Below are 20,875 nucleotides of genomic sequence, written 5' to 3'. Positions count from 1 at the left end.
CTCCCGCCTCCTTCCTACCTCCCAGTTGGACTTCCCTTTTTGCTCTTTTGCGCTCACCTCTTTCCTGCTGCTTGCTTCCGACTCGCCGCTTTTGTGTTTCAGCCCAACCTGGACGGCTACGAGATCCACGAGGTTGCGCTCACCAAGAAAAATGGAGAAAGCCTTGGAATCTCCATCATTGGACACAACCCCCTCACCAGTCAAGGTATGCCACCTCACCGCTTCTCCTCCTCCTCCTCCTTTTTCGCCTTACCACTTCTCCGAGAAAACCATCTCCCACCATAAAAAAGCTGCACTAGCTAACCCCACACCAGTTTGGCGAGCTAGCCAGGAGGAGTAGAGGCGTCTTCTTCTGTCTTCTTTTTCTTTGAGCCAAGGTTCAGGTTTCTGGAACTGTTGCTAACATTAGCATGCGGGCCCACCAGCGTCTTCATGAGCGTGTCGTCCTTCTCCTGACAGATGCGGTGGGCGTGTTCATCAAGCACGTGGTCCCGGGCAGCGCCGCCCACCAGAGCGGCAACATCAGAGTTCAAGACCGACTCATTGCCGTAAGACCGCCCCGGCCGCGGCGGCGATGTCGTCATGGTTACGGCTGCGTCATGCCAATCATCGCCCTCTTCGATATACAGTAGCGGCCCGAAATACAACTTTAATTGTATCTCGTAACTCAAAACAGTCGGTCTCAAATGGCCGGATGTGAATGCAAATGTAATTCACCTGTCAAGACCCCCGCTTAAAAACACCACAATTCATTTTTAGCATTTATTCATGACAAAAATTGCACTCAACACTATCGTATTGTATAAAAACGGCCAACGCAGTTGTACACATTGTAGTGTACGTTCTTCTTCTTCTATGATGTCTTTTGGCGTTTGGCTAACCAGCTCAATGACACATCAGCGCCTTCCACTGCATGAAAACCAAGGCATTGATGCCAGCTTGAAGTTTGCTGGCGCCATCTAGCGGCGGGGGTGGGAAGTGCGCTGGCATCTCAAACGTATGCCTTATACCTTCATCAAAAAAGCAGGCCAGGCGATGGCTTGTATGGTTGGTGGCGCCGTAGTCGCGCCGCGTTCCGACAGCCTACAAGACGGCCGACGCAGTGGGCAGGGAGGGATCCCCCAACGCTCCGCAATGACGCCGCCTTTGCCTTGTGCTCGTTCAGCTGGACGGCGTCAGCCTCCACGGTCTGACCAACCAGGAAGTTGTGGAGGTCATGAAACGGACGGGCCGCACTGTGCTGCTCACGCTCGTCCGCAGGAACAACACCGCCGAAAAGTCCCTGGACAGAGGTAGACAACGCCGCGGCCGCCTGTGCCGCACGTTGCCCAGTCTTTGTCTGTGCGTGCTTGTGAGTTATTTCTGTTTGCGTGTGGTATTGTCCAATGTTGAATGTGTGATTTCTGGCAGTCTTATATTTGTGCGTAATGCTATTTCTGATGCTTTGCGTGTCAGTGGCATCTTCTCGTGGGTCACTGCGACGATCACTGGAGTTCAAGACTCGCGCTGCGTATTTGGACACACACAACAGCGGTGAGCACACGCACGTCACATCACGCCGTCCTAAATAAATTCACGTGCGCACAGCAGAAGGTTTGGTAGTCAGTCTGCTTTGCTTGTCGCGATTGACGCCTCTCCCTCCAAAAGCAACAAGATGGTGGCAAGTCACTACTTTTGTCTAAACGGAAGTCCTCAATCTGCTTCAACACAGTTCCTTGCGCGTAAGATGCTACAAGATGGTGGCAAAGTCCAGAGGAGCGCCATCTAGAGGCTAACCTCCACTCACGACACTTTCCAGCAGTGCTACGAAATGGCTGACTCACTAGCGAGGGATTGGCCGCGCAGCCTTTCGTGTCAAAGTTGCTCGCTGGCAGAAGGCTTGTGTGGATTTCTATTCCTGGTTCGTAATGTGCGAGCTAGCCATTAGCGCGCGGGGCGGATGTACGAGCCTTTTTATTCTTCTCAACGCCAAAGATTAATGACGGCCTGCCCGCGCTTAGCAATGCTAATTTAATCTAAGGCGCTGCCATCTTTTTTTTTTTTTTTTGTGGTGAGCTCAGCACGAGACTGACATCAGCTTGACATCCAGGTCACCATAGCAACCGCCGTTCACCTTAAGTGAGGCGGAGCATTTGACACATCACAAAAAAAAAACACGTGCGGGTTTTATTTTGTGTGTGGTGTTTATGTGTGTGTTATATCAATGTGTCATTTGCTTGCGTGTTTGTGCAGCTCCTGAGGCGGCTCTGAAGGCCAAGTGGCGGCACCTTCTCGGTCCAAACTACCAAGTCATGGTGAGACATGACAACAGTTTTTTTTGTTTTGGACTACAAAATAGTTTGTTAGTTGTCTGTTGACGCCTTTGTGTGAGCCAGCCTTTTTGTGCTTCTGGTCCACTCTCACCGAACGGTGACGCTAATTAGCATGATGAGTGGCCCCACCCCCACTTCCCCACTCCAACGCAAAAAAGTAAGCAGAGCTGCAGTGTTGGCACGGATGAGACGCTAGCCTTAGCAGCATCAGCTTCATGACGCAAGCACTTCCGCTCACGAGTGCGACGGATACTCTGTGAATATTACATATCAACATTTTCTGTTGGAGTCTAAAATGACGAAACTTGTCCAACTTGCAAGTTGTGGCCAGTGTGGCTCTTTTTTTTAAGTACTGACAATCTGGCGTGGCTGCCGCCTACTGGCGGTCGTGCGCCGGCAAAGTTGTTTCTGAGCTCGAAATTCACAGCCGAGTGGCAACAGAGCCTCCCGCAGCCAAAAACATCATTGACGCGTATACTCGCCAATGGCAGCGTAGGAGTCAATTTGCTAATCGATTAGCTGTCGATTCCTCGATGAATTGTTGCACCTCATCACCGGTGAGACTTGAGTGTCTACGGGCGGCCTTCTTTCAGGTGATCAAGTTGCATCCTGTGATTGAGGACGACGCCCAGCTGCAGAGGTCCTCCAAGGTGACGCGCGCACCTGATGACACCTGATTTGCTCCTGACGGTGGCGTGACGTGTTGGCTTTGCGTGCAGCTACTTCCCGTCCACACGCTTCGCCTGGGCGTGGAGTTGGACTCGTTCGACGGCCACCACTACGTCTCCTGCGTGGTGCCCGGAGGGCCCGTGGACAAAGATGGCGTCCTGAGACCGGAGGACGAGTTGCTCGAGGTGAACGCACAAAACTGGCGGCCGGTCAGGGCCGGCAAGGCCTAAACGCTACCACAAGTACTTACCTACGTTTACAACCTCTGTTGGAGTGCACTGCAGGCGCCTCGAGATACGAGGGACCCGGCGTGAGTTTTTGGGGCGCCGTTGAGACATTTTTTTTTCTTAACTTTGACATGCAAGATACAAGCGCAAAAATCCTATGTTTTGGTATTTTAAAATGAATATTCAGTCGCTGCTTAGCACGTCGCGTCCATCGCGGTCCCGCCAAAGTGTCCTCTCTTTTGTTGCCTATGCGCTAACGTTAGCGTGCACGTCGCAGGTGAACGGCGTGCAGCTGTACGGCAAGTCTCGTCGGGAGGTGGTCTCCTTCCTCAAAGAGGTGCCCCCGCCTTTCGCGCTGGTCTGCTGCCGACAGCTGACGTCCGAGGCGGAAGCGGAAAAAGAGTCGGAACCCCATGGATGCGGCGTGGACGACGTATGTCCTCGTTTGCAATTGATGATGTGGTTTGAAAGCAGCACTGGGACTTTAATTGGGGTTTATTTGTCAGGACCGTTTTTGGGGGGAAGCCAAACTTGTTTTGAATGCCAGCATTTTATTTTTCCTGTGTGCAAAGGGACAACAGAACATCTATTCACGCTGGAAAACAGACTTTCTTAAATAAATCTGAGATTCAATTTAAGGTTCTGTAGCTCTGCACTACTTGAGCTGAAACGATTAGAACCAGTTCAGCTTTGTTCATTTTCAAATTGAAGTAATGTCCTGCTTTGAGGCGCAGGAAATTAACAATGTTTTCATTTTTATTCATCTGATTGAGCGAAGAATGAATCAGCAGATGAACTGGTTCCGCGTTATTCTAGTTCGGCTAGTGAGTCGCAGCCCTGCGGCCTCCTTCAAAGTTGTGACAACGTTTGTGTTTGTCAGCTGGAGATGAAGCTGGCGTCGGCGCTCTGCAGCGGCGCCGGCGCCACGCGGCGGCCAGCCGAGCGACGGGAAGTGCAGCAGGTCAGTCGTACTCGCCGAATGGGAAGAGGTGATCGGTCCAAGTGAACGTGAACGCTAACTGCTAGTTTAGCGTTAGCTAACTTTAATTTAGTTGAGTCCCCTGGCTGAAGCTAACGAGCTTAGCAGATTCAGCCTCTAGCGCCATATCGTTTTTCTCAAGCTGTTGCTTTAAAGGGGAAGTCAAGTAAAATAAAAATCCTGACAAAAATGTGTTCTGTGCGGCCCGACTGAATGATGAATATTGCGTTTTGTGGAGTAGGAACCAAGCTGCAAAATCCTGCTGTTTTGATGCATTTCAGGAGGTCCAATGTTAGAACACGGTCACAGTTGCGTCTGATTCACAGGTGGACGTTGAACACGAGTGCGATGAGTCGGCCATGTCGGTGGAGGAGGAGGAGGAGGGAGGAGGCAGCCTAGAGGAAGAAGGAGAGGACGGTGGCGAGCTGGCTCTGTGGTCTTCTGAGGTGGACGTGTTGGAGCTCCACAAGGAGGCCGGCGGAGGCCTGGGCTTCAGCATCCTGGACTACCAGGTAACGGGCCCACCCGCCGCAACATGGCTCCAGACGGCCCCTCCCTGCCTTCCCGCCCCGCACATTCTTAGCTCTTTGTCTGTAGGCGCAGTTTCACCTCCAAGACCCACCCCCCTCCCTCCCTCCTCCACCCTCCTCCCCCAAGCTGAGGGGGTGGAGCGAACTCCAGGTGAAGTCCCGGGTGGTCTTCATGCAACACCCGCCTGGGGGGCGGGGGGGGGGCGGGGGGAGGCTTCCCAATATCGAGACAACGGGAGAGACTTCCATACGCTACCTGTCCTCTTTTCGTACGGACACAATTAGAGGGGCGCTAATCGGTTGTCAAATTAATCTGCAACCTTTTGAAAATCCAATCATCATTTAGAGAGCGCGTTGAATTGAAAATATTCCAAATTGTCTGATTTCAGCCTCTTGACGGTGAATATTGTCAGATTTCTCTTGTGATGAAAGCAGACCGAGGATCATTTTTGTCAAAAGAAGACATTTGCAAACAACTGCTTTGACAAATGTGAGCATTTTTGCTGATTCTCTGGCCCATGTTAAGGACCAAACCAGGAAATGAAGCATCCTCATGTTAATGATTACAAAAAACAAACACCGATGCCCATCTGATATACATATATAACTTTTATTGGTAGTCATATACAGTTGACCCCCACATACTTGTGGTTCAGCACTTGCCGATTCGCAGTCATCTTTTTTCCTTTCCCTTCCCCCCCCCCAAAAAAAATAATTTTCAATATTTTTTATTTGTGGCAAACGTACAGAATATTTAGCAGTGTTTTGGAAGAATTTTGTTTGTAAAAACCTAGTCATAAATATTTTATTCTTTTGCATTTTTAATTTTACAAATGATTGACCAATGTTTGATGATGATTGCAGGATTCCTGCCCAACGCCAGCGCTATGTTTTTAATCTGCTTGACGCTTGGACGTTGTTTCAGCCCACGTTCCAAATGTTGCGCAGTGTTACATTTTGTGTGTGTGCCTGTACATGGCTTTTGCTTGTGTGTTACAGTATACACGTGTGTTACACATGCACGGATTCTGTGCGTGCCATCGATGCACGTTACACACGTGTGCATCCTTTCAGTGCACTGGATGGATGCGTCTTCCATGCTCGGTGTTTGTAGTAGGAAAGTGCTAAGAATAAGTGCCTGTGTGTGTGTGTGTGCGTGTAGTTAAGGTCAGGGAGACGTGTGCAAAAAGTGCGCGTAGGACCGGCAACGTTTGAATAGTTTGGCGTGCTAAAGGTCTTTGCAGAAAGTTGGCGTTCCCAAAATGAAGAAGGAGCTCCAGTAGGCGGAGCGTCATCACCTGTAGCCATCTCGCCGCCTCTAAAAATACCAAAAGTTGGCACGGCGAGCCAGGCTCAGCCCGGGCTGCGTTGCCCCGGCTACGCCGCTGGGGAGCGCCGCCGCCGCCGCCGCCGCCGCGTGCGTGCTGCGGGAGAGAGAGAGCGTGTGCGTGCGTGCCCGCGCGCGCGCGCGCGCGCTCGTTATGCCCGCCGTCCGTCCTTGCCTTCAACTGCGCTTCGGCCCTTCGACCTCACCGAAAGTTTGGCGCTCGCATCACTTCCTGCCTCGGCTGCAAACTTGTGAGTGCCCGCTAGACAACGCGATCGTTACTGCACGCCAACACCTCCTTCCGTCATAACCGCAGGTGGCGCAGTACTCGCGTTCTTAAGCACAAGTACAAATACAAGTTTTTCAGTACAAAAATGGACAATGCACACAAGTACATCCAAGTAGGTAAGGGCTTAACTGTTAACTACGAGAGCTGTTACTGCTACTCGATGATGAAAAAAACAGGCATTACAATTATTTTGGTAAGAATTGAAATCACAATCATTTTTTGGGGGGGTATAGTGTTTAAGTATAACAACAAATGCATTTCTTTGAAGCATTATAATTATGTAAATCCCTTTTGGACCAAGCAAGTTCATAACATTAGTGATATAAATAAATGTATAAATTCAAGTATGATTTCCTTGTGTAAATAAACAGTGCGGAGGATATAAATGCATATTAATCATGTTTTTTTTACGATGATGCCAATTTTGTCGTCATGGAGTGTAATTGAATTTCAATGAATTGCACAGCCCTAATGGCTGTTTGCAAGAAAAATGCCCACGAAGACTGTGACCTCTTTTGTTCACTTGCGAAATGATAATGGAAGCGAATTGCTGCTACCCTAGAAAAAAAAAGCTCACAATTATAAGGTGAGAAACGTCCCGTCTGTAGGTGATAAAGTGGACGTTAAAATGTGCGACGCAAAACCAAAGCAAGCAATGAAGGTCTTTTCTGAAATCTTTTTCAGTCTTCTTTTTTTTCCGATTTGCACTTAACGGCTTGTCACATTCCAACCTGAAACTGCTCCAAGTCAAAGGTGAACTTTGACGCAAAAAATGTCAACTTGTTCCCGTTTTAATGTGAGACCGAAGCTTAGCCGCATTGCAACGCACGTTGTCATGTATGTATTTTCTCCGCTTTTTGTCTGGGAAAGCTGCAATTTGTTGGCCAGCTGTTTTTGAGGCCTCCAATTGTTTAAGCCGTAAAAAGAAGCACTGAAGTGGCAGCGGCGGAGGACTCTCGTAGCGACTCGCTTCTGTCACTTGCAGCTCGCAGCTGATCGTTTCATCCCCAACGTCAATGAATTATTCTTTTGACATTTTTATGACAATTAATCACAGTAGCATCTTTTGACACGTGCTCCTTCTAGCATTAAACGTTTTAGTTCCCCCTTTAAAAAAAATGCCATGAGGGACCTTTCATAATTCTTCCCATTTCTTTTTTTTTTTTGTTTTTTTTTTTGACCCTTGTTCATCAACCTGCGCTTCAGCAGTCTGAAGACCGCAGGTTGATGTTTTTTGGTCTCTGTCCCCCCCTGCTGGTCATCAGTTTTTTACTATTTTCATTTGATTTGACTTAATTTTGACTGAATCCGCTATTTAGTTCACTATGTAAGAAACCCAAAGTAGTTTGGGATTTTTTTTTCCACTTGCCTGATTACACAAGTCCAAATGAATGTTTGAAAAACGCCAATGTCGTCATCTGGAGTAGTTAATGAGTTGGTTTTATAGTTGGATTTTGTTGGCCGTAGGAGCCGTTTTTCAATTGGATTCATCGTTTCTGCTCGAGTTACTCAACTACATAGTCTGTTGTCTAAAAAAAAAATCCCCCCCAAAAAATCCCAATATAGTGATTCAGGTGGCAGGAATGAGTCATTGATCCCATCCAACACAGTCAGTAATGTGACTCCATTGGCCATAGTTTTTTTTTTTCGATTCATCGTTTCACCCCATAGTCAGATAAATAGTGCGCTATATGAAAATCCCAACATAGTGATTGAGCGGTGGTAAATGAGTGGCTAGTTGCCAACATTTAGTTCAACTCCTTTGGGTGTTTTAGATGTTACTCGATGATTCTTGGGGAGTGTGGACTGAGTTAGCGATTAGGGTTGAACCCGGACCCGTCTTTGCTTGAAGGCGGTTGCTTGCATCGGTGGCTTTGGCCCTACAGCCAGTGACAGAATATTTTCCGCTGCGTCGATGACGAGGCGGCGTTTTGTTGTTGTTGTTTGTTTGTTTTCAGGACCCTTTGGACCCGCGCGGCTGCGTGATGGTGATCCGCTCGTTGGTGGCGGGCGGCGCGGCCGAGCGCGCCGGCACTCTGCTTCCCGGCGACCAGTTAGTTTCCGTCAACGGCGTCCGTCTGGAGGGCCTGAGCCTGGAGCGCGCCGTCGGCGTCCTCAAGGGGGCGCCGCCCGGCGCTGTGCGGCTGGGCCTGCGCAAACCGCTGGTGGTGAGACGCCGCCGCCGCCGCTGCCGCATCCTTCTTCTTGTCCTTCATCTGTCCTCTTTTCATCCCTCTCATCTTCTCTGTCAGGCTCTTCATCATCGTCTTCTTCACCCCCCCACCTCATCGTCCTCATCTTGCCTCCAGATGGGGAGAGATTCCATCCTTCCTTCTCTTCTTTTTTTCTCCCCCATTCCTTCCTAGCTTTATTGGTCTCGGTCTTGCTCCTTCTTCTCATTTCCTGCTTTTTTTTCCTTTTTCCGTCTGTCCTTCTTTTTTTCTTTAGCTTTTTCCTTCTTTCTTCCTTTGTTTTTCTTTGCTTTGCTTCCTACTCTATACTTCGTTGTCTTTCCCTCTTCCTTTTTACGTGTGCATTTTTTTTCCTTCTTCCCTTTTCTTTCTTTTTCTGACTATCCTTTCTTTTTCTTTCCTTCTGTCTTCCTTTTTCTTTTCCCTCCCTTTTTCCTTCTTTTTTTGATCCTTCTTTCATGCATCTGTACTTCTTTTTTCTTTTCCTCTGTCTTCTGTTTCTCCTTTCCCTGTTTTCTTCCTTTTTCCATGTATCCTTCTGTCCTCTTTTCTTTCTCTTTCTTTGCTTCCTCCTTCCTTCCACTTGTTGACCCTTCTTTATCCTTCTATACTTGTTTTTTCCTTCTTCCTTTCCCTCCTTCCCTTATTTTCTCACGTTCTTTCCTTCATTCATTTCCCTTCCAGCTTCCTTGCCTTTTTAAATTCTTCTTTCTTCCCTCTATACTTCATTTTCCTTCCTTCTTTCCTCCTGCCTTGTTTAATTTGCGGACTTTGCTTTCACCTTTGTGAACATTTTTGTGTTTTGCCTTGCCTTTGCGGACTTGTTTGGCGTGCCGCGCTGTCGGCCTGGCGCACGAGGGCCCGTTCCGGCTGGCCCTACGCGGAGAGCAAAAACGCGAGTGGAGTCCAATCTCAAAGTGGTCCCTCGCCTGTCCCCGCATCCTTTTCACCTTCCGTCAACCTCCCTCCTCTTTTTTTGCCTCCCTCCTCCTCTTCGTCTTCATCCCCCTCGTCTGTCCTCCTCGTCCTCCTCGCGCGCCGCGAGAGAGCCGCTGAGTCAGCGAGATGTCGGGACGCGGCAAAGTGCTCCATCAGCTCTACAACATCGCTGCACTCTTAAGTGGAGTGTTTGGGGGGGGGGGGGGGGGGGGGGTGGGCTGTCCCGGTCCACGACTACCGCAGTATTAGGTCACCGCAGGAAGTGATTGTGTGGCCTGACTTCCTCTTGATTTGCCTCTCACATGTTGCTCGGCAGCGGCGCAACATTTCCACCAAAACCGTCAATGCGAGCGTGCTTGGATCGCGACCAAGATGGTTCCCTAAAACGGCCACCCCAAATCCCTCGGTGGCGGTCGGGGAGTCGGGAACGAGGGAAGCGTCGGTCATCGTTCCCGACTTGCCCGTCACTTAAATGGCCATCATTTCCCAAAATGACAGACACTTTGTCAAAAGGCGAATCTTTGATTCTTATCCAAAGAATCAAAACACTCAAACCAACATTGAAAATCATTTTCATGAACAACAAAAAAACAAAGCAAAAGTGCTCTTACTTTATTCTTGGGTATTCTTGCACACTTCGTATCTTAAAAAGAAAACGAATCAAAACCAAACTAAAATGAAGCCTTTTGGAAAATATAACAACTAACAAACTCGCTCCAAAGATGAATTGAGTCCAAAAACGGCCTTGGAATTGGAACCAAAGATTGGCGGGCGTCCCGGCGATGGACGCGCCGCGGGGGCCGGGCCGGGGTCCCGTCGCCGCCGACTCATCGGCTGGCCCGCCGCCTCTTAAAACGTTACGAGGGTGGCGCCGAGCCCTGCGCGCCTCACCTCCACCAAAGGCGCCGGGAAATTATCCTAAGTGTTGTCGTTAACGCGTGCGTCGTAACGGCCGTGGCGGCAAGTGCTGAGCGTGCGCTTTTGCCTCGCTCGACTTTTCCGCGCCGGCCGCCTTCAAAGTCACTCGCGCACACTCACGTGACCTCCTCGCAGGGTTCGGCCCACGACCTTGGCCAAGCGGAGGAGGAGGAGGAGGAGGAGGAGGAGGAGGAGGCGGGGCTCACCCGGACCGCCGGCCTTCCGCCGCACGCTCCAACTTCTCTGACCTCTGACCCCGCCGAGGAGGAGGGCAGGGAGATGGCGGTGGACGATGAAGACGAGGAGGAGGAGGAGGAGGAGATGGAGATGAGTCTGCCTCCCAGGAAAGCGCCTCCGTCGTGGGACGAGTGGAAGGCGGCGTCGGCGGCCACGCGTCAGGCCAGTCACATTTCAGCCGTCGTCACTTTCCGACTTGCCGCATGGCCGGCGATTCGCTCTTTGCTCTTTTTTGCCATCGATCGGACAAATAAAACCGTCTGGGGCAGCGGCAAAACATCATTTCCATTTCTTTCTTTTTTCTTGCACTTTTTCTTTTGCACTTCTTTGACTGTTTTCTCCTTTTTCGTCGTCGTCCCTGTGTTTGTTTTGTTCTCCCGCGTCGGCGCGACTTGGACGCTAGTTTTGTGAGCCCGTCGCTGCTGTTTTGCATGGTGCGTTAGCGTGGAGCTAGCGGACCGGGCGCTTCGGTTAGGAACGCGACAAGCGCGGGGGAAGTCAATGTTGCGTCAAAATAAGGACGGTTATTGACATGGTCAGGAAAGCAAAGATTTCAATTGAATAGACCGCACCCTGCTTCAAAGCCACTATCTTCGCTTCTTTCTACTCGACTTGGTTTGTTTTTTTTCTTCCTTTCTTGCTGTTGTTGTTGATTTTATTACAGTGGCTAAATGCGAAGGCTCTGTGATTCGGGAAAATGATGGACAAATAGTGCGGATGATGTGTAGGTTACTTTGGTTGCCCTGGCATGTTGGAGAGGTTGTCAACAAGTTGATGAAATAGAAATTAAAAAACGAAAAGAACATGAGACATCCAGCGCACAATCTGGTCATCTGGAGCCCTCGCAACAAATCCGCTTCTCGTCTTTTACTTTCAGACTCGGACAGAAGACGGACAACTTCCTGGTGAGGCGCTTGACCCTTCTTTCACCTTGCACCTTGACATAAACATTTGACTTTGATGTTGACATCCATAAACTCAACGTGTGTGTGTGTGCGTGCGCGCGCAGGCCCATTTGGAGACACGGAGGCCGACTCGGAAGTCAGCGGGACAGACACGGAGTGAGTCCTCCTCCTCGTCCTCCTCGCTGTCTGTTGTCTTTGTCGCCATCTGTTGGTCATTTTCTGGAGTGCTGGCGATTGTCCTCGCAGGATGATTGACGCGGAGAAGCGCAGGAGGCGGAGTCACGGGGGATTCTCGGCCGCCAAAAGAGGGCGCGGGTGAGTCGCGTCGGGAAACGCGCCGCGACGGACGCGTCATTTTGATCGCTGTGTGTGTGCGCGCGCGCGTGTGCGTAGGGAGCTTCCCGAGCGTGAGGAGGGCGAGGGTGAGGAAACTCCTCGGTTCAGTCACTGGGGGCCCCCCCGCAGGTAAACGACAACCCCCCCCGACTGACGTTTTCACAAACAAGCCGTTTGGGCTGACGTGCGCATGCGTGCGTGTAGGGTGGAGGTGTGCGCCGAGGCGGGCGAGTCGCTGGGCCTGAGCATCGTGGGCGGCCATCACGTCATCAAGCGTCTGAGGAACGGCGAAGAACTCAAGGGAATCTTCATCAAGCAGGTCCTGCGCGGAAGTCCCGCCCACGCCACGCACGCCCTCAAGACCGGAGACAAGATCCTGCAGGTACTTCCTTCTCCGGCCGCAAAACCACACACCGCCGCTTACTTTTCCTCGCTTTCCTTTTCTCTTTTACCTTCTCCAAATTGTTTGATTGTCTTTTTCTTCTCTGTATTCATTTGTGTCCTTTTTCTTTTTCTTTTTGGGGGGTCTTTCTCTTCTTTTGCTTTCCCCTCTCTTCCTTTTTCTGGCTTTTTTCTTTTTTTTCCCCTTCCTTTTCCTTTTCTTCTTTTTCATACGTCTTTCTTGCGCTTTCTTTTCTTTTTTTCCATCTTCCTCTTCTTCTTCTTCGTCGCCATCGCCTTCTTCTTCTTCTTCTTCACCTGACACGCGACAGCAGCCAACTGACGTGATCTGACCTACGGCTCCGACTACTTCCCGGCCATGTGGCGAGCCGCTACCGGCGAGTGACAGCATTGCCCTCGGCCCGGTGTACTTCCTGAACTTGTGACGTGCAACCGTTACCTGCGGTTGACCGAGGCCCGGCCTACTTCCTGGCTGGCCGACCCTTGCGAGAAACATGACTCACGCGGGGCCAGTCTACTTCCTGGACATGTGACACCTTTCTCTTTGTGGGCTGGGTCTAATAGCCGCTTCTTCCGATATTGTCGTATTAAATCACGCGGCGCAGGGGCGACAGGATGCAAAATTGTCTTTAGAAATCTTGAAATGCAGTCAAGTTGTTTCTAATGAGAAAGCTGCGCGTGTGCGCGCGTGTGCGCAGGTGTCAGATGTGGATCTACGAGCTGCCAGTCACGAAGAGGCGGTCGACGCCATCAAATCAGCTGAGAGTCCGGTCGTCTTCATCGTCCAGAGTCTGTCTGCTATCCCGCGAGTACGCGCACGCGCACGCTCATGCGCACGCACACACTTATTTGTGATGATGATTGTCACTAAAGTGGGGCCTCAATGAAAGTGATTTAGATTGTGTGCATTTGTGTGTGACGTTGTGCTTGTGTGCGCGCGTGTGTGTGTGTGTATACATTTATCTGTTGTGTGGATCAGCACTGTGTGTCTGATGAGAAGAATATTTTTTGTGTTTTTGGACTCTTTTGCATCTTGGGGGATTGCGGCGGGTGTTGTTTTGGTGAGGAGCAAAGCATGCTGGGAGTTTTCTTGATGCCGCCTCCCCTCATAAAGGCGGGAACACAAAAGTCAAGTTTGAGTTTGTGTTGTTTTTTGTTTGTGCGTGCAGACGGCGAGAGGAGCCCCGCCCCCTTTGCGGGAGCCGCCCCCCTACAGGCCTCCCGGCCGATCGGAACAGGAGCTGCCGCGTGCCCCCCGAGGTCCGTCCGTCTCTGTCGAATTGGTTGTTTTGATGACAAAAAAAACAAAAAGAAATCCTGACTGATTTTAAAATTGTAATATGCATCATTAACTTCATATAGCGACTGACAAGTGCTATCCACTTGTGGAAAAAAAAAATCCCAAATCGTCCAAATTCTGACATTGGAGGTTCCGGGCCAACAGCAGCGAAATATGTATGGTTCGTTTTAATAATTAAAATTTGCCCTCTCTAATTCATTGAATAAAATTCAATCAATCAGTTATTGAATAAAACAAGTCAACAATGTTAATTGTCTAGGTGTGAAATTGTATTGTATTGTTTTTACAAATCAGATGAGACCTTGAAATGTATCCATGTAGAGTACGTTTAATAATGCTAAACCTCATTCTCATTTTATTTGATTATGTAGGAATCATTGAATTCTAACAAATTCAAGATTTAATACTTTATCACGAATAACTTACAATCAAATGTGCATATCGTTGCTGTTCTGTGAAAAACACACATGTCCAATATTGGACTTTTTAAAAAAAAAAAATGCCCGCGTTTGAAAAATGAAAAAAATGTTTTTTTTTCACAGGACAGCGACCATATATTTTCAATTGTGCCACAATGAATGAATCATCCAATTATTTAAAAAAAATATTTTTTAAAGTTTAAAAAAAAAAAAACAGGAATGAATTACATCCATTTCAGGATAAATGGACTCAAAATTTTCATTCTCTGGCTACAGCGCACACGGCGCCAAGTCGGGCCCAAAACGACCCAACATGTTTTGAATGTCAGCGAATTGACGGAGGGGAAATTGGGGGCTAAAATCGGGCCGTTTATCCTGCCGCGCAACTAGGCTTTAGTTTTCCGAGCAGCGAGTGTTCAAAACATTTTTTTTCTGTGTTTGCAGGCCTCGTATGACCCCCCCCCTTCTACCCCCCCCCCCCCCCCTTTACAAAGTGGACCGATCGAGTGATTCGATGATGACACTTTGATGCGCTCAATCTTGACTTGGGCCGTCTTTGTGGGCGGGGCTTGTGAGGGTTTGACTTCTGCTTGGTTGAGGGGTGGAGCTTCTGAGTTGAGTGGGTGCGGTCAGGGGAATGTTCGCCTCGAAGGCTGCTTCAAATGTCATGTGACCTTTTAGTGGGAATAAAGGAACGCGAGTGTCTCTTTGGCCTGGTTGTGTACTTTGGGAAGGGAGCGCTTTGAAGAACCGCGGCGGCGGCTTGTTTGCTTGCCGCACTTTTTCTTGCAACAACGGACAAAACCAAAAACAATTCCATTGTGACTTTTGTTTGTTTGTTCTGTTGCCTCCTTCCTGCCCCACTGGTATCTTTTCTTCTTTCTCTGCCTCCTTGCTTCCTTTCTATTTTCTTTCCTGCTGACTTTTTATTTTGCATCCTTCCTTGCTTTGTTTGAAGCCACTTTTCTGTCTTCCTTCATCACGTCCTTCCTTCCTTTCATCTTTCTTCCTACCACCTTTCCTTCCTTTTACTGTGCATCCTTCCTTGCTTTGCTTGAAGCTACTTTTCTGCCTCCCTCGCATCCCTCTTTCATTCACTCCATCTTTCATTCTCTTGCTTGCCTTCCTTCCGTGTTGTTGTTGTTGTGTGCTGCAGGCAGCTGGGGGCGCTGCTGAGCTACACTTGCCTGACTGGGGGAGGGGGTGGATGGGAGGTGTGGGGGCGTGTCATTGCTAGCTCTGTGCCTCACTCACACACACACACACACGCAGTCTTTTGTGGACGTTTGGATGTCACACGTGAGGCGAGGCTGAAGCATGGAGCATGCGGATGGCAGGTTAGTGCGTGCGTGCGTGCGTGCGCGCGCATGCATGTGTTTGTAGCTCGTATGTCATGTATGCATTTAGCCAACCCCCCCACACGCACACTCAGGTGGCGTCATGCTGCAGTCTTTTTGACAGTGACAAGTGTGTTATTGTGTAACTGTGTGTGCGAGAATGTGTGTGTGTGTGTTTCCACAAATCAGAGGTGTCAAACATACGGGCCGAGGGCCAGAACCGGCCCTTCAAGCCGTCTAAACTGGCCCAGTTTTTCAATAAAGTTGTTGCAAATTTGCGCCACCGGAGGGCGCACAGATTGTGCAATTGCCTGCTGTTCAAGATTTGACGCCTGATGGCGATGTGTGGAAATGTTTGCCGCCTGGCTGTCAGCGTGCTAACGTGCCTGCGTGCGTGCGCAGAGCCTTGGCGTGATCGCTACGGTGGCCTGCGGGGGGAGCTGCTGTGCGTGGAGCTGGACAAGGAAGCGGGCGGCGGTCTGGGGCTCAGCCTGGCCGGAAACCGAGACCGCTCCACTCTCAGCGTCTTCGTGGTGGGACTCCGCCCGGGCGGGGCGGCCGCCGCCGACGGCCGCGTCCGCGTGGGGGACCAGCTGCTGCAGGTGACGCGCGCGCGCACAACCAAGGGTGGGGGGTGTGCTTGTTTTGGGAGCGCGTGTGCATGGACATGCAATGGATGTCTTTGCGGCAGGTCAACGATCAGGTCCTTTATGGGCGGAGCCACCAGAACGCCTCGGCCCTCATCAAGAGCTCCGCCTCCAAAGTCAAACTGGTCCTGCTCAGGTAACAAACGCCTTTTGATGATCCGGCGTCCTGGCCGTCACGTTGATGACATCGCCCCGCGTCGCAGGAGCCAAGACGGCCTCCAGCAGATGGCGGTCCCGCCCTTCCCGCCGCCCCCCGAGGTAAACCCGCCTCCGCTTCCTGTTTGGCGGCGACGTCATCGCCGGCTTGCCGTGTGTTTTCCAGCCGAGCGTCTCGCCGCCGCCGCCGCCGCCTTCGGGGGACTCGCTCGTGCCGGCGGAATGGCCACGCCCACCCGACAGTGACATGCTCCGCCCGCCCTCAGAGGAAGACGCGGTCAGTCTTATTTTGCAGTTTTAGTCGTTTCATTTTGAGGGCGCTTAACTTTAAGGGCTTTGACTTTTGGATTTCGGGGTGTCGGACTTGACGTAGTTTCACTTTTTTGGGGGTTTTTATTCTTAGGACGAGGAGGACGGCGAGGTCGACTGCCGCAAGAAGAACGAGGAGGATCCCGGGGACACGCTGGAGCAGCAGGTAACCACAGTGTTGCCACGGTAACACGTGCGCGCGCGCGCGCGAGCGTCGCCACGACGCGGCGGCCACGCGTCCGGCGACGGGTTTCCCAAAAGCGGCGATTGACGGTGTGATTGTGGATGATTCAAAGAGCGACGCGTCACACGGCTCGTGCGAGGACGACGACGACATCATCGGCGCCTCGGCCGACGCCCGCACGGGTAGCGACACGCCGGCTGTCAGGCACAACGGCACGCGTGACAGTTGTCGTGGTGACCGCGCTTGCTTTCCCAACAGGAAGCCCCGCCTCCCGCGATCCGTCGACCTGCCCCGTCCTTCCGGGTCAGGAGACGACCTTGGAGATCTGCAAAGGTCGTTCGGGGCTGGGCCTCAGCGTGGTGGGAGGCGCCGACACGCAGCTCGTAACTCGCTTTTACTTCACATTGATTTCATTTGGAGCGTTTTTGAACTTTTACTTGGACTTTATTTTTCACTGTACTTTTACTTTAAATGACATTTTTATTTCTTTTTAAATGTACTCAACTTTGACTTTGCTTTAACTTTCTTTGATTTGACTTTTAACGTCATGTTTTGCTTGACTTCAAAATGGTTTTTGCCTTTTACTTTCCTTACTTTAGTTTTATGACATTCGACTTTTATTGTATGTTTATTTTACTTTTACTTTTGCAATCACTTCAGTTGGACTGTAAAATTTACAGGAACCATTTCTTTAATTTGAGTTTTTTTCCTTTTGCTTTTCTTTGACTATTCTATTGACTTGTACATTGACATGACTTGACTTTCACGCTAATTTTCACTCTCATATTTATGTTCATATTACTTTTAGTTTTGCTGTAGTTTCATCTTAATTCGACTTTGACTTTATTTTAACGATAACCCTCTTTAATTTTTTTACTTTACCTTGACAATTTCAACTTTTTTTTCCTTTTACTTCACTATATAAATGTATTACTTTATCATTTTTTTTACCCGACTTCACTTTTTTAACTTTGAATTGAATTCATACTTGACTCCAATTTTACTCTCATATGTACATTTTCTTGATTTTGAATTGAAATTTTGACATGAGTTTTGACGTGACTTTGACTTGCGCGGACTTGCGTTAGTTGACTTTGTCTTTTTGGCGTTGTCAGCATGCCATCGTGATTCTCGAGGTGTACGAAGAGGGAGCGGCGGCCAAAGATGGCCGCCTGTTGCCGGGCGATCAGATTCTGGAGGTAAGCGCGCGCGCCCACACACTTCAACGCTTGACGAGCAAGACGATGATGATGAGGATGAGGATGAGGATGACGGCGCGCAGGTGAACGGCGCGGACCTTCGGCGGGCTCCTCACGAGGAGGCCATCGCGGCGTTGCGCCGTCCGTGTTCCAAAGTGGCCGTGAAGGTGCTGCGGGACGGAAGCCGCCGCCCCCGCCGGAGCCGCGTCGAGCCGATCGCCGGCTCGTCCGCCTCGGCCCGTTCACAGACGCCGGCGTGCCCGCTGGACATCGTCACCGTGGAGCTGCGCAGGAAGGCCGGGCGGGGCCTCGGCATCAGCATCGTCGGGAAGAGGTCTGTTGCCGTGGCGACGCGCGCCGCCTCAGGCCGGGCCTTCGGTCGACGAGTCGCCCCACTTTACTAATCCTGTGTTTTCATGTGTGCGCGTTCCACTTGGCGTGTGTTCATGTGTGTGCGCGCGCACAGGAGCGGCAGCGGCGTGTTCATCTCCGAGGTGGTGCGAGGCGGCGCCGCCGCGCTGGACGGCCGTCTGATGCAAGGCGATCAGATCCTGTCGGTCAACGGCGAAGACACGGCGCGGGCCTCCCAGGAAGCCGTCGCCGCCATTTTGAAGGTGACGCGCGCGCGCGAAACATCGCCCTCGGGGACGATGTTTCACACGTTTACGTGTTCCGCGACCCCGCAGTGCGTTCGAGGTCACGTCCTGCTGGAGGTCGGCCGACTCAAAGCCGCTTCCCGCCAACACGCCCACGTGAGTTTGACCTCGCCGCCGACGCCGGCCTCACTTCACTCGCCAAAAAAGATTCAGAGACCGAAAAGTGGAAGAAAACGATGTAGGTAAATAATTCAAAGGCTCTAAAGAAGAGTCAAGGAAAAATGAGTCACCACAATCTGGGGAGTCGTGAACAAGATACAAAGGAGGGAGGCAGACAGACAGACGGAAGTATAAAAAAGATTCGGAACAAATATGGCAAGTGTCTGAAAATCCCTCCAAATCTGGAAGAAGTCAGAGCGGTCTGAAGAGTCGTTGAACGATTCAAAGGGTGAGAAACGTCCAAAGGCAGATGAATTATGATTAAGAGTCGGTCGGATGAGAGTCAGAAAAGAAAAGAGCCTGAAAGGAGAGTCGGAAAGAAGTCTCGACATTTAACTGAGTCAGCAAGAGACACAAAAAGGTCTGAAAAGAGTCCAAAGAAAAAGTTGTTCAAAATCAAGTTACAAAACAGTCACAACATCACTGACTGTGTGTGTGTGTGTGTGTGTGTGTGTGTGTGTGTAGCTGGATGAAGGAGGAAGAAGTTCAATGGTTGTGACTCCTCCTCCTGCTGTCGCGTCACAAGAAGAGGAGGAGGCGGATGATGCTGATGATGATGATGATGAAGATGATGTCACTTCCTGTCCTGCCAAGGACACAAGTAGGTCCTTGATGTTTTTGTCTTTGTGAGCCAGCGAGCTGCTCATTGCCGTGGTAACGTCACATGTGCTTCCACAGGTGTCCACCTGCGCACGGTGCACATCACCAGGGTAACCTCACGCGCGCACACAAATACGCACACGCACGCAGTCCACGCCGAGCTCACAGTGTGACGCGTGCGCAGGCTGCGGGCGACTCCCTGGGGCTGAGCATCGCCGGGGGGAGGGGCAGCCCTCTGGGGGACGTGCCCGTCTTCATCGCCATGATCCAACACCACGGCGCCGCCGCCAACACGCGGCGGCTCAAGGTGCGTCTGCGCGCGCGCGTTGCCGGCGGCGCCTGCCTGCGTGTGCGCGTGAGATGGTAACAAGTCGCGTGTGCGTGTTGAGGTTGGCGACAGGATCGCGAGCATCAACGGCCAGTCGCTGGACGCGCTGTCACATGATGACGTCGTCAGCATGCTGAAAGAAACGTCCGGAAACGTCTGTCTGCAGGTCGCGCGCAGCGCGCACGCACGCACTGAGAGGAGTATTTCATTTCTTTGACAAAGACATTGAAAATGTTCCGTGTGTGTGCGTGCGCACGTGTTCCAGGTGGTGGCGGACACCAACATGGCCGCCATCTTGAGTCAGGTGGAGAATTTGTCCAGCAGCTCTGCTTTATTTCCTTCCGCCGACACACACACTGACCACGCTCACACGCAGTGAGTACACACACACACACACACACGCGCACTTAGGCATACTCACGCACACGCTTACCGATGCCCCGATATCCCACCCCCATCTCAGAGGAGGTGGTCGTCGAACGATGGTGGTGGAGAAGACGAGTGACGGTTTAGGCTTCAGCATCATCGGAGGAGTCGGGAGCGCACACGGAGATCTGCCCATCTATGTCAAGACGGTCTTCAACAAGGTCCTCTTGGTCATGCTAAGCTAGCATGCTAACGTGTGTTTGCGTGTGTGTGCCGTCTCTGTCAAGGCGGTCTTCAACAAGGTCCTCCTGGCCATGCTAAGCTAACATGCTAATGCGTGTGTGGGGGCGTATGTGTGTGTAGGGTGCAGCAGCTGCGGACGGGCATCCAAAGCGCGGTGACCAACTATTGTCGGTGAACGGTGAAAGTCTGGATGGAGTCACGCATGAGCAGGCCGTCGCCATCTTGAAGAAACACACGGGAACCGTCACGCTGGAGCTCCTGTCCTAACACACGCACACTAACCCGAAGCCGGAACCTATTTTGCAGCACTTCAGCTAAATGCCTGGATGCTCATGCTAGGAGCTAGCCTCATTGTTAAGCGATTGTTAGCCACGGGCTGCGTTAGCGTTTCAGCATCTCCGTGGCGACTTCCTTCAGGACTGCTTGACGCCATTTGGACAGACGACCAAACGTGATTGTCTTCCACAAATAACTTAATCGTTGTTGTTGATGTTGTTATCGCTTATTAGCATTAGCTTAGCGTGACCAATCGTCGATACTAGCTAGCTGTCCCGTGTTAGCTTGAAGATGACTGGAGTGGCCATTTGAAGAGTTTGCAGCGAGCTACACAATGTTGATTTGAACACGCCACACACACACAATGTTTGTGTATTTGACTCGCATTCAATAAAACTATTCACACACAGCCACAGGCCCACATTTAGAAATGC

At 50.8% G+C, this 20,875-nt stretch overlaps 1 protein-coding gene across 4 annotated transcripts in view; it reads left to right on the top strand.

Moving 5' to 3' along the window:
- Nucleotides 1-20,875, top strand: part of patj (PATJ crumbs cell polarity complex component) — a 27,483-nt gene extending 6,608 nt beyond the window's left edge. For 2 of the 4 annotated variants that reach the window (XM_086047936.1, XM_086047935.1), the window contains 37 exons: nt 103-205; nt 460-548; nt 1,166-1,292; nt 1,456-1,533; nt 2,233-2,294; nt 2,906-2,962; nt 3,032-3,166; nt 3,486-3,641; nt 4,089-4,169; nt 4,514-4,699; nt 8,292-8,501; nt 10,518-10,781; nt 11,497-11,524; nt 11,629-11,680; nt 11,771-11,839; nt 11,918-11,989; nt 12,065-12,242; nt 12,961-13,071; nt 13,432-13,522; nt 15,721-15,920; nt 16,010-16,101; nt 16,169-16,223; nt 16,288-16,398; nt 16,525-16,596; nt 16,727-16,796; nt 16,873-16,997; nt 17,730-17,813; nt 17,897-18,147; nt 18,280-18,427; nt 18,500-18,565; nt 19,094-19,229; nt 19,307-19,338; nt 19,413-19,535; nt 19,618-19,722; nt 19,822-19,931; nt 20,020-20,143; nt 20,286-20,875. In XM_086047936.1, coding sequence (XP_085904062.1) covers nt 103-205; nt 460-548; nt 1,166-1,292; nt 1,456-1,533; nt 2,233-2,294; nt 2,906-2,962; nt 3,032-3,166; nt 3,486-3,641; nt 4,089-4,169; nt 4,514-4,699; nt 8,292-8,501; nt 10,518-10,781; nt 11,497-11,524; nt 11,629-11,680; nt 11,771-11,839; nt 11,918-11,989; nt 12,065-12,242; nt 12,961-13,071; nt 13,432-13,522; nt 15,721-15,920; nt 16,010-16,101; nt 16,169-16,223; nt 16,288-16,398; nt 16,525-16,596; nt 16,727-16,796; nt 16,873-16,997; nt 17,730-17,813; nt 17,897-18,147; nt 18,280-18,427; nt 18,500-18,565; nt 19,094-19,229; nt 19,307-19,338; nt 19,413-19,535; nt 19,618-19,722; nt 19,822-19,931; nt 20,020-20,143; nt 20,286-20,432 — 4,200 coding nt within the window. In that variant the 3' untranslated portion in view covers nt 20,433-20,875. The remainder of the gene's footprint in view (nt 1-102; nt 206-459; nt 549-1,165; nt 1,293-1,455; nt 1,534-2,232; nt 2,295-2,905; nt 2,963-3,031; nt 3,167-3,485; nt 3,642-4,088; nt 4,170-4,513; nt 4,700-8,291; nt 8,502-10,517; nt 10,782-11,496; nt 11,525-11,628; nt 11,681-11,770; nt 11,840-11,917; nt 11,990-12,064; nt 12,243-12,960; nt 13,072-13,431; nt 13,523-15,720; nt 15,921-16,009; nt 16,102-16,168; nt 16,224-16,287; nt 16,399-16,524; nt 16,597-16,726; nt 16,797-16,872; nt 16,998-17,729; nt 17,814-17,896; nt 18,148-18,279; nt 18,428-18,499; nt 18,566-19,093; nt 19,230-19,306; nt 19,339-19,412; nt 19,536-19,617; nt 19,723-19,821; nt 19,932-20,019; nt 20,144-20,285) is intronic. The other 2 variants (XM_086047937.1, XM_086047938.1) reach the window with 2 other exon arrangements.

This window comes from Filicampus tigris, chromosome 12 (genome assembly GCF_054856515.1).
Source record: "Filicampus tigris isolate MCC_2025a chromosome 12, RoL_Ftig_1.0, whole genome shotgun sequence".
Taxonomy (NCBI): domain Eukaryota; kingdom Metazoa; phylum Chordata; class Actinopteri; order Syngnathiformes; family Syngnathidae; genus Filicampus; species Filicampus tigris.
This window is presented reverse-complemented; position numbering and strand designations above follow the sequence as displayed.